The sequence below is a fragment of the Erpetoichthys calabaricus genome, chromosome 2 (genome assembly GCF_900747795.2).
Source record: "Erpetoichthys calabaricus chromosome 2, fErpCal1.3, whole genome shotgun sequence".
NCBI classification, from domain to species: domain Eukaryota; kingdom Metazoa; phylum Chordata; class Cladistia; order Polypteriformes; family Polypteridae; genus Erpetoichthys; species Erpetoichthys calabaricus.
The window spans coordinates 264795951-264808328 of NC_041395.2; the positions used below are offsets into that span (position 1 = coordinate 264795951).

At 39.1% G+C, this 12378-nt stretch overlaps 1 protein-coding gene across 4 annotated transcripts in view; it reads right to left on the minus strand.

Moving 5' to 3' along the window:
• Positions 1 to 2684: 2684 nt before the first annotated feature.
• lgi1b (leucine-rich, glioma inactivated 1b) overlaps positions 2685 to 12378 on the minus strand; it is a 71017-nt gene continuing 61323 nt past the window's right edge. For all 4 annotated transcript variants that reach the window (XM_028795475.2, XM_028795473.2, XM_028795472.2 and 1 more), the window contains 2 exons: positions 10674 to 10838; positions 2685 to 4118 (listed from right to left, as the gene is read on the minus strand). In XM_028795475.2, coding sequence (XP_028651308.1) covers positions 3301 to 4118; positions 10674 to 10838 — 983 coding nt within the window. In that variant the 3' untranslated portion in view covers positions 2685 to 3300. The remainder of the gene's footprint in view (positions 4119 to 10673; positions 10839 to 12378) is intronic.

Sequence of the window (12378 nt, forward strand, 5' to 3'; positions counted from 1 at the left end):
GTGGAAGAAAAATGACACTTGGGGTATATCAAGTGTTTTGGTATGCTTTCCACATTATATATATATATATAGCATCTATCTTAGAAGTAGTATAAAATGGTTAATAAATGTCAGAAACCTGTTCAGGCAGATAAAGGACAAGTGAACAAGAAAGACAAGGATGTACCAGGAGAAGTTTGACGTAATACACCAAATGTATTAAAAGATGACTAAGAGATCAGCAGATGTCCTGTAAACAACATGACTGGACAGTTGTCACATACACAGAAATTTCAAGGTGGAGTCTAAACCTAAAAGTATAAGAAGAACAAGAGTATGATCAAATGGACTTTAATTTACTACGTTATCTGGGTATGTAAGCCAACAAACCAATCAGAGTAAATGTCAGGTGATGTGTATGCACTGTTATGTAAATTCAGTTGTTTATAAAAAGGATCTCTGCCCTTATTATTTTGACTATTCTGATCATTTTGTAACAGACTGCTGTGATGAATGCTCCCTCTTCAATATTTGCTGAGGGGGTAAATTAAAGATGCAATGAACAATTTTCTTCCTGCCTGGTTTCTGACTCAAAGATGTTTTATCAAACTTGTCCTAGTAGAGGATAAGTTTATTTATTTAATTAATATGTTTGATTTGTACCAAAAAGCGTATTGAAATACAAATAAATAAATGTGACTATTGGATGCCTTGGTTGATTAACCCCCCAAAGTGGTATTTTTGAGTCCGAGGAGTGGTTGTGAAAAATTAAAAACAAAAGCCAGATCATGACACATGAAATGTGCATCTAAAGGAAATAGGAAATGTGATTTTGTGTTGGCGTATGAGTGTCTTATCGTAGAGGTCATGTATTTATCAGTTTGAGACAAATGAACACCCGCTATCAAATCTATTTAAGTATTAGAACATCAACAAGCGTCTCCATGGACAAGAATTATGTCAGTGTGCACAGTTGTTCACATTTGTTATTTGTACATCTTTAAAAACAACATTTGATATTTGGGAAAAAAATATGATTCAGTCTTAAAAGCACATGCAGGTGAATTGCCCCTGTATCGACTGAAACCTTCAGAATTTTTAATCAAACTGAGATAAGCGTTTGTAACCATACTTCCCATCTGGAGTGTAGCACAGAGCTCTGGGCCTTGTACATAAGCAGTGTCTGTGGGCCCCTTCATCTTGAAAACAAACTTTTCAATCCAGACCTTGAGCACGTTGGCCCTGGGTAATCATTACACTCCCCCCACCCCACTACAACTCCCATGCCTCCCACTCCTAACATACATCTTTTCACTGTGATATTAGTCCATTACAAGGCACATTCTCATATTGAGGGCAACTCAGAATCATCAATCAACTGAACAGCATATCTTTAGACTTTGGGAGGAAACCAGAATGTAGGGTGTTACCATGCAGTGGCAGACACAGGAGTGGGGGGCCTGGGAGAGAGTCCTCTTAAGTCACACATATTATGCAAAGCATGTCACTTGCAGCTTGTAAGCTGTCTTCTCTACTGGGAACAGGACATCTCCTATTGCTCTCCACGATGCAAAATGAACCTGAAGGTTGCCAGTTCATGAATTCCACCGCTAAAACACAAGGAAAGTCCTTGGAACACAAAGAATGTGTGCAAACCGACTAGAAACACTGCTATGTGTCAACAATATGTGCTATGTCAAATAACAATAAACAGTTATCTAAATCTCTAGTTTAAAAGCCAAATGTACTAGAACCTACAAAGTTCAGTATAGTAAATTCTACCAAACATACGAGGGGTGTTCATATATAAATAGAAATTTTTGAGCTATGCTTTATTTATTGAATACATTGAAACGACTTACACACTGTTTTTCTATATAGTCTCCTGCCACTGCAATACACTTGTTCTAGTGTTCAGGACGCTTCTTAATCCCCGAAGAGTAGAAGTCTTTTGACTGCATGTTGACCCATTCTTGCACAGCGTCAATAACCTCCTCATTCGGCTTGAATTGTTTCCCTCCTAAAAATTTCTTAAGTGGACCGAAGAGATAATACAGTAGTTCCTTTCTGAATGACTTGCACCAGTTATACACTCTAGACTGAGAAAGAGAGAGACACTCAACCCCAAACTGTTTTTTAAGTCTCGAATAAATCTGATATGGATTGACTCCTTCATTTGTCAAAAATTGAAGAATAATGCACTGCGTAACACTACTGTGTACCTCCTGCTCCAAAATGTTGACTACAACTGACAGGAAGGGGGGAAAGAGAAGCTAGCACTACTAACCATGTGTTTGTCCAATGAGTTGGGTCTACCTTTCACTCTTTATAAGAACAGAGCATGAAAATGCCTGTTTATAATTGAACACCCCTCGTATTTAAATGCAAATTGACTCAAAGTACCCAGGGTATAATTAATTCGAACATGTTGCTATACACTATAAGCAGATAATTTCAGCCTGTAATAGCGTTAAAAAGACTGGCCGTGACAGCCTCCATACTAATGTTAGCTTTGCTGGTGGTACACCATCATCTCCTACATATCTGTACTTTGTACATCCTCTGTCAAAGTTACCTGTTATAGAAAGACGCCGTGAAGGCCTCAGGTGTTGGGTTCCAGCTATAACGGTACAGAATATACCTGGAGTGAATATTTATAAAGCAAGCCAGAGTTGCTTTTTCCACACAAATGGGTTCAAATTTTATTATTTTTTTTTTTATTTGGAGTAAATTACTATACAGTTCATACAAACAAGCAACAATACAAATTTAAGTTGCCAAGATTTGTCATTTTTCCCCAAGCACAACTAAGTTTGCATTGCAACATATGCTATTTTTTTACAAATATATGGAGTTTAAAATTGCAACAGTAACTTTAGTATGAAATATCTGGCTGGCATGGTCCCTCATATTTACAAAAGCTTTTTGTTTTTTAGAAATAATTTGCTTACAACTGGAAAGACAGAAAAATGTAAACATTTTATTTGGCAGGTTTTTTTCTTCTTCTTCCAAATAGGTTAATAAATAGTTGAAAAAGTACATTTCTAAATTTATTTCTTTTTGCTTTAGCAAGTGGTATGATTAAGCAGGTATTTACAGCTTTCCTTTGCAAGGCTGAGTTAGCACTGACCTTTGTTTAAACGAAGGAGTATGTAAAAGCACTACTGTAGATAATGACAGACAAAAGAAAACTGGAGACGTCTAGCAAGGCATTCACCTGATAGGATTATTGGGGGGTTTTCATGCATAAAGTCCATCAACATGTCCGTTCCCATTCAGTGCAGTGAACCGCTGTGTAAATACAAGTCCAATCGATGCATGTTAATTGCTAAGGTCAATTATAAGATGTTCATAAATCTGCGTCTTTCCTTTAAAACTTGATGCAATCAAAAACTCTCGGTTGTCAATAGAAACAAGAGAGAATGCACGGGGTGCCTGAATGTTTAGCTCCTGGAAATTAACAAACTGTCCTTTCTTTGTGTCCCAGCGATACACCTGGGTAAAAGAATAGTCACTTCCAAGAATTGCATACTGCCAGTTGTTTACTGCGAAAGGCTGGAAAACCATGGACCCTCGGGACGGCATTGTTTGTATTTCCAAAAACATCGAACCATCCCACCTCATTACTTTGGAGTCACCGATAAAGCGGGTCAAGCAGATATACAACTCGTTTTTGACTTTGAAATGCTTGACGGCGTAGACGTCTTCCATTTCTGGAATATCTGTTCGCCGATCAAATAACTTCTGTGCTTTGTTCCACTGGTAGATAACAGGTCTCTGTGAGCTGCTTGACAGAATCAAGTGGGGCTTGTTGGAGATCTCCAAGTACTCCACATCTGTATCCCTGTACCAAGGGTGGAGCGACTGATGAGAATAAAAGCCATTTCCGTACCACTGGTAGACAGTGGTTGAGCCGGCCTTTGAGCTGTCTGCAATCACAAAGTATGAGTCGCCCTCTATTTTAAAGGTTTCCACATCATTTGGCTTTCTAATTTTAAGGATGTCGATATCCTGAATTTTAATGAATTTGTTTGCTGAGTTGTCTCTCTTATATATGTGAGAACCTCCAAATAGTTGAGCCACGATGACAAAGAGCTGGTTGTCTATGACCAGTGGCTTGCAGACAACTGTTGAAGTGCCTACAGAAGAAGATTAAAATAAGTTAATGTTCATACAGTGTTAATCTCTTATAAAAGTGATTGGACAACATTCTAAGTATAACTGCAGAAAACAGGATTATGTAATAAAAAAAGATTATATGACATTGGTAGATGTGGGCTTGATCTCACCCACCAGAAATGTTTCATATCATCTAATGCCAGAAATACCAGCACTTGTAGTTTCCACAGTGTACAGCTGAAAATAAGTGCTGTTACCGGGTGCTTATACATCTACCACCCCATCCACAATCATAAGAGACACATGTGCCAAAATACTAAAGAATAAATTAAGCTTAGAGAATTTTTAAGTGTCGTACCACAGAATGGAAAAGAACCATCAGAGAACAGGCAAAGACATGGTCAGGGGGTGAAGGTTGATATCTCTTTCCTCACACTATAGATAAGTTTGTTTATATTTAGGAAAAAGTCCAATACTAGGATAACAGAGTGTTATGCCCTCATCTTTTACAGGGAGACCAAAATTGACACACCTTCATGTAGCAAGCAATGGACACAGTTTATATAAACAATATAACTATGGATATGCAAAATGATCATAAAATGACAGTGGTGCCGTGTTCTGCCAGGGTAGCTTCTGCCATCTGTCAATCTTTGGTATGAGGACTGGGATAGTACTCAGGAGTGAAGCTAATAGAAATAAAATACTACACAGAATTTGCTAAAGCTTATCAATGATGATAATGAAATGTCATTTATATATCTGTGACATCTGAAGTTAGTGGCAATTGCCTGAAAAATGAATTAAGCTGGTTGCTTAAAAAGAGAAGTAGCCTGCTGAGAGTCCACCACATGGCAAACCAACTCAGGATCCCAGACTAGGGCCCGAGTGCATCCATGCGACGGGTGACACCTCAGCACCACACTAGATGGAATGGAACAGTGTGATGTTTTTTATGGTGGCTGGAGTGCCATTTTTGCCACCAACTTCCAGGTTTTTCAGGTTGGAGGGCCTACATGCAGGGCTGGATACAGATTAACGTCATACCCAGGATGGAGCAATTGCAGATTAAGGGTCTTGCTCAAAGGCCCAACGAAGTAGAGTCACTTATGGCGTTTACAGGATTTGAACTGGCAACCATCCCCAGCCTCAGAGCCACCACTCCAATGTAGACTCTTCCCCATAAACTTTATAAAGTCAAATGATGAGCTGATCAGGGTCTTCCACCACAATCATGACTTAGATACACATGCAACATAATAATAAGAGGTTAAGATGGGAGACCACAGATGCCTGGAAGACTGAACATCAAGCACAACCATGTTGTAAGATGCAGACTGCAACATCTTGATTTGCTTTTGAGTATGAGATTATAGTATATTAATATTCTGAACATTGCAGTATTAAGCTGAGTTAATTGCCTACATCTCTAGCTTGCACATTGTGATGGACAGCCGGCGTTTCAGTCTGGCCAGAACGTCCCTCAACAAAAGAAGACAGCCTTTTTAGGACACTACATCCCCCGGGATGCTAGATGGCAGCTCCCCTGGATGGAAATGGTTCCTCGGATTCCCGCAGGGCAGCATGGGACATGTCCATCTCTTCAGCCCTGTTGGGTGCCGTGGGTGCCGCCAGGGGCAGCTCACCAAGAACCTGGGGACTTTTACAAGTATGCTACTCCGGAAGTACTTCGGGGTCACGAGGACGGAAGCCCGCAGTACTTCCGGGACAATTAATAAAGAAAGATGTGGTGTTGACCCAGAGAAGAAATACTTCCGGGTCATAGACTTTAAAAGGACTGTGGGAAACCCCAGCAGACCGAGCCGGAGTTGGGTGGGAGTGTGACGGAGCTGCTGGGAGTTGGAGGATTGTTTATTGTATTGATTATTGATTTATTACTGGAGAACTGTGGAGTGTGCAGTGCTTTGTGCACTTTATTTAAGAATATTAAAGAGACTAGGGGGCTCTGTCCCCTGCTTGCTTCGCTCGCCAACCCCTGTGTTTGGTTTGCCGGATATACAATACAATTTATTTTGTGTATAGCCCAAAATCACACAAGACGTGCCACAATGGGCTTTAACAGGCCCTGCCTCTTGACAGCCCCCCAGCCTTGACCCTCTAGGAAGACCAGAAAAAAACTCCCCAAAAAAAACCCTTGTAGGGAATAAATGGAAGAAACCTAGGGAAAGGCAGTTCAAAAAGAGATCCCTTTCCAGGTAGGTTGGGCATGCAGTGGGTGTCAAAAAGAAGGGGGTCAATACAATACAGTACAATACATAGAACAGAATAAATCCTCAATACAGTATAAAAATAAAAATTCTAGAAGTTCTCAGTTTTTTTATTTTAATAAATTCGCAAAAATCTCAAGTAAACTTTTTTCACGTTGTCATTATGGGGTGTTGTGTGTAGAATTCTGAGGAAAAAAATGAATTTAATTCATTTTGGAATAAGGCTGTAACATAACAAAATGTGGAAAAAGTGATGCGCTATGAATACTTTCTGGATGCACTGTATGCCAGAAAAGGCTGTGTCCCCTTGTAACTCTGAACTTAATTAAATGCATTTAAAAATTAATAAGTAGATGAATGGACATGTATTACTGATCACCAAGAAAAACTTTATAATATAAAAGTGTAAAAAACCTAGTCATACTTCTGTGATTACTATAAAAATAAATTATCCAAAGAAATGTACCCACTAATATTCACCCCACCTAACATGGCTCCAGTTTACCCTGTTATCTTTCGAAGTCACATCACTAATGGAATGAAATCCTCATATGTAAAATTAAAGTTCTTCACACGAGTTCAGGTTAATTATATTGTGTGAGGATCCCTCAGATATATCATGAAGCCAAAGCTGCAATCAAAATAAATGGGAGATATGAAAAGCACTGGTCATGGGAAAGGTAGAAGAACAATTCCAAGGTATTGAAAATCTGCCAAAATACAGCAAAGTTGCTGTAATTGAAACAAAATGGGACAATATGGCACTAACTGTGACAATGCAGAAACAGGGCATCCTCTGGTATTTAATAAAACAGGCCATGGTAAGCCTGGCAAGAGGCAGGTGGCATCTGAAATGATTTATAGCCATCTGTGCAGCACCAGTGCCAGGAAAAAATATGTAGGGGGCATCTGAAATGCTCAGGTGTGTGGTGACATTTCAGTTGAAATGCAACCATTGAACAGCCCAAAAGAGACTTTATTTTTAAAGTGAGTTCCAATAAACAAAGAAGTAAAAATGAATAATCCATGCTAAGTTTTGGTATTATAAAACCAAAATCTTAATTAAATATCAATTAATTGAATAACCTTATTAAATTTAATACAGACAAATCTTTGCCTTTCTCCAAGATTCATCTTTTTTATCAGATGTTCAAGACAGCATGGTAATGATATACAAGGAATATCCACAACTCTCAGAATTAGGAAGCTCAACTGACTTACTAAAAAAATATCTCTCTATTATAATAAAAGAATCTTGGGTCAAGACATGATCTTCTCAGAAAGACACTTTGACGTCCTGCGAGACTAGACTTTACAACCTTTGGAAGCAAGACCCACGAGACAGTCACTTTTGCATGTCACACCCTACTTACAAACAATTTAAAACAAGATCACGGACATCTAACCTCTCAGTTGTTGGAATGCTTTTGGCAGATACACTTCATGTGCTCCCAGCTCTTAAAATTTTTATACGTTCTAGATGGCACGTCAACGACTAAGAGAAGAAGAAAGAGCAGCACGTCGAAAAGAGACCCAAAAGCATTGGGGAGAAAAGAAGGCAAAAAAGAATGCACAAAAGAACAATAATAATCTACATGCACATTCAGAAAATAAGGAAACTAATAATCAACCAGGACCAAGTGGAATTGAAAATCATGTAGGTCCGATTGGGGTCAGAAATAAAAGACTTAATAAAGAGGTTCAAAAATGTTGGCGCAATACACATGCAGAGTGGGTTAGAGATTATGAAAGTAGTAAAATTTGAAAGTATCAAAAAAAAGCAAGTGAAGATTGCATTAGCACAAACAAACGGAAATTATTACTTGGTGAAATAATGCAACAGCAAAAAGAGATCGAATATATGGACATAGGTGATATGTCAGAAGTATGTAGATATTGTAAGGCTTTAAAGTTTAAGTTGGAGACTAGTAGATCATCTAATTCATGTTGCCATCAGGGAAAAGTAGTGATTCTTCCCAATGAAGAGGCGTATCTGCGAGAATTAAAAGATTTGGTGTTTGGTGAAAGTGAAATCCACAAACACTACAAGCAAAATATCCAAGTCTACAATAAACTTTTCGCAATCATATCATTCAATGCTCAAAACATAGACTTACACGATTCAGGACCATACGCTATGAGAATCTGAGGTCCCGCAACAATTAAAGCTACGACAAGTTTAATTTCAAAGAAACCACAATTCGGTCAATGTATATTTAGGATCACGGACAAGGGATGCAACATAGAATTGAAAGAGTATGTAACAATTCCCATGAAAATAACAATCTCTTTAAATTGTATATCCGGTTAACCAAACCCAGGGGTGGGCGAGTGAAGCGAGCAGGGGGAGGAGACACCCCTAGTAGAATGAATATAAAATAACCATTAATCCACTATACCCTATAACCTATATATTAATATTGAGAAATAATTGTTAAAATAATTGTTTTAAAACCACAAAAGCTGCAGTTTTATTCGTACTTGAAGCCTTATACTGTAGACTATGTGATTTGGGCGGATGAGTGATGTCACATTTGATATGAATTAGGGATTTGTGGTTAGCGTAGATAATTCTACCACTAACAAAGTCAGTCAGTCAATTTCTGACCCACTTAGTCCTGAATAAGGTCACGGGGGTGTGCTGGATCCTATCTCAGCTAGCATAGGACACAAGGCAGGAATAAACCCTGGACAGGGTGCTAATAATTTTTGGGCCTAGGTTAAATAAGAAAATGGTTCAGAAATCTTTTTTTATCCAAAATGGAGATACCTGTGATGTTTGTTTGAGGAGATGACACCCATTTGTGCTCCCCATGGCACCATTCCTATTTCTGTGGCCAAGACAGAGAAAAAGTGCTCGCGTTATCACTACACCAGACTGGGCTGAACCGAACACTGTCATAATGAAAGCGTACACCAAAAATCATGTTTTAGGGATGTGGGAAGAACATAAAGGGCGCAGAAAACCCCCACATGGACACAGGGACACAGTGCATGCTATCCTCAATGAGATAGTGAAAGGCCTGGGCTTTGAACTCATAAGGCGCCAGTATGAACTACTATGCCAACATTAAAATGCAATGGAAGAATTGTGTTTTTTCATTGTTGACATTTTGAACTTTTTTTGACAAATTACATGTTATATTAAATGACTTCAAAATGATCATCAAGGATATGCTCAAACAAAGTTTTCCAAGAAATTGCATTTGAAGATGAATGAATGAAGATGTCAGGGTGCGTGTATGGTGAGGTAAACAGGCAACAATTTAACAAAAGGTTGAAAAGAAGGTGTAAGCAAGGCACAGCAAGGAGGTAAGTAATGGAAAGGACAAAGTAGTTTACTGTATATTTAAATGTCAGGTAAATATTAAACCAAAATAGTATTTTAAGGACTCTGGTCTTATGAAACAAAAACTGAACTCTTTAGCAGAGCTTCCAGTTACTGCGTCTAGTAAAGTCCAGGCACGGTTCATCCCCATCCATGCAGTGAGGCATGGTGGTGGCAGCATCATGCTTTGGGGTTGCTTCTCAGTGGCAGAATCAGGGGGACTCGTCAGAATTGTGAGAAGGATGAATGCAACCAAATGCAAAGAGATCCTTAAAAAAACCTGCACCAGAATGCATGTAACCTCAGGCCTTTTAGCACAACAATGACCTAAAGCACACACCTAAGACAATGCTGGAGTAGGTTTGAGACAATTCTCTGACTGTCATTGAGTGGCCCAGCCAAAGCTCCAACTTAAACCCCATAGAACATCTGTGGAGAGAACTGAGGATGGCAGTTTGCAGACACTTCCCATCCAGTCTATCAGAGCTTGAGAGGATCTGACAGGAAGAATAAGATAAATGGCCCAAATCCAGTTGTGCAAAGCCTGTAAAGACTTAACCAAGAAGACTCAAAACTGTAATTGCTGCTACAGAAACATTTACAAAGCACTGAATTATATAAGAGAGAGATTTCAGTTTTTTATTTCAATAAATTTGTACATATTTCTGAAAACAGGTTTTCATTATGTCAGTATAGGTCATTGAGTGTAGATTGATGGGCAAAAAAAGCAAATTTATGCCTTTAAAATTAAGCGTACAACACAAAGTGTGCAGGAGGTGGAGGGGTCTTAATACTTTCTGAATCCATTGCCTTAGTTTGTAGTTTTGTGCTCAGGCTGGAGCATCTGCTTTCTCTGTAGGGTAATATGAACTCAGTTTAGGCATCAGTAGGGCATTCAAGACACTATATCATACTTCAGACTTCTAAAAATGTAAAAAGAAATTGATTTCCTTATATCAACAGCAAAGTCGCAACATGCAGCAGACGTCAGGTTTTGTCAGGTACATTACTTTGCTTACTTGTAATGTTGTCATAATTCCTAAATACTGTCTCAACGTGGTCCCATTCCAGAAAGCTGCATTTCCCAATGAAAGGCTGAGCAATCACAACATACTCGTCGTTCATGTAGGAGAAAGAATCAACGGAGATAGACTCAAATTTAAAAGATTGGTAGGAGGCAAACTCTGAAAAACAAAAAAAAGAACAGACAATGGTGAATTCAACATCGCCTCATACAATATATCACAAAATCACCCTCCTTATGTACTAAATAAAATACTAGAGCTACATCTTGTTAAAATGAAAGACACAAAGTAATTAATGACATAAAATACATTTTAAAGATAAAAATTACTCAAACTGTGTTACCATCATAAGTGTGAAGTAATTTTTTGCTAGAATTTGGAAAATAAATGTCAAATCTATAGAGGTGTAAAAACTTCTGACCCTTCATATATAAGCAGGTCAGTGAAACAAGGAATAGAAGAGACTCTGGACTTCACAGGAAAGCAATATCAGCAGTGTCATTACTCATTAAATTAATAAAAATAAAGATATGTAATCTGATATTTGGCGTAAGGCACTCTGAGGTTGGATGTTGACCTCCTTCCATTACAACTGGCTAAGCCTTTATAGAGGGAGTGGACTCATAATGCACCAATGCACCTACTCTGCATCAGAGCACATTAGTTTTTGGCAGCACTAGTTTAGTACCACCCGCACCCCCAGATGACTTTCCTTTTGAGATCTGAGAGGCCATGGAGGTAAATCACAGTCCATATGCTCATAAAATCCCACTTTTATCTTGCGTCATAAACCATTCTGCTGGGTTTATAGGGATCAGATTTAAAGAAAGTACAGGAAAAACATGTAGCCGGAAGACAGGCTTATCTAATCGATTCCTCTATGGTCCAGTAGTCCCTGACCTACAAGAAAGCCAAAATGGGCAAACACAGCAGTATGAAATGAAGCAGTAGGATACCAGTGTTTGCTTTACCTGACTCCACTCATTGATGCAGACTTTTGACCAACAGCGCAGTTGTTTCTTAACTTTGGTGAGTACATTTCTTTTCAAAAACAGTGCAGTGGTTGCTACCAGAAGTGTGTTTGTGACTTCTCTAGTGCCTTCAACACCATCCAACCTCTGCTCCTTAGGGACAAGCTGACAGAGATGGGATTAGATTCATACCTAGTGGCATGGATCGTGAACTATCTTAAAGACAGACCTCAGTATGTGCGTCTTGGGAACTGCACGTCTGACATTGTGGTCAGCAACACAGGAGCGCCACAGGGGACTGTGCTTTCTCCGGTCCTGTTCAGCCTATATACATCAGACTTCCAATACAACTCGGAGTCCTGCCATGTGCAAAAGTTCGCTGATGACACTGCTATCGTGGGCTGCATCAGAAATGGGCTGGAGGAGGAGTATAGGGACCTAATCAATGACTTTGTTAAATGGTGCGACTCAAACCACCTACACCTGAACACCAGCAAAACCAAAGAGCTGGTGGTGGATTTTAGGAGGCCCAGACCCCTCATAGACCCAGTGATCATCAAAGGTGACTGTGTGCAGATGGTGCAGACCTATAAATATCTGGGAGTGCAGCTGGATGATAAATTAGACTGGACTGCCAATACTGATGCGCTGTGCAAGAAAGGACAGAGCCGGTTATACTACCTTAGAAGGATGGCGTCCTTCAACATCTGCAATAAGATGCTGCAGAT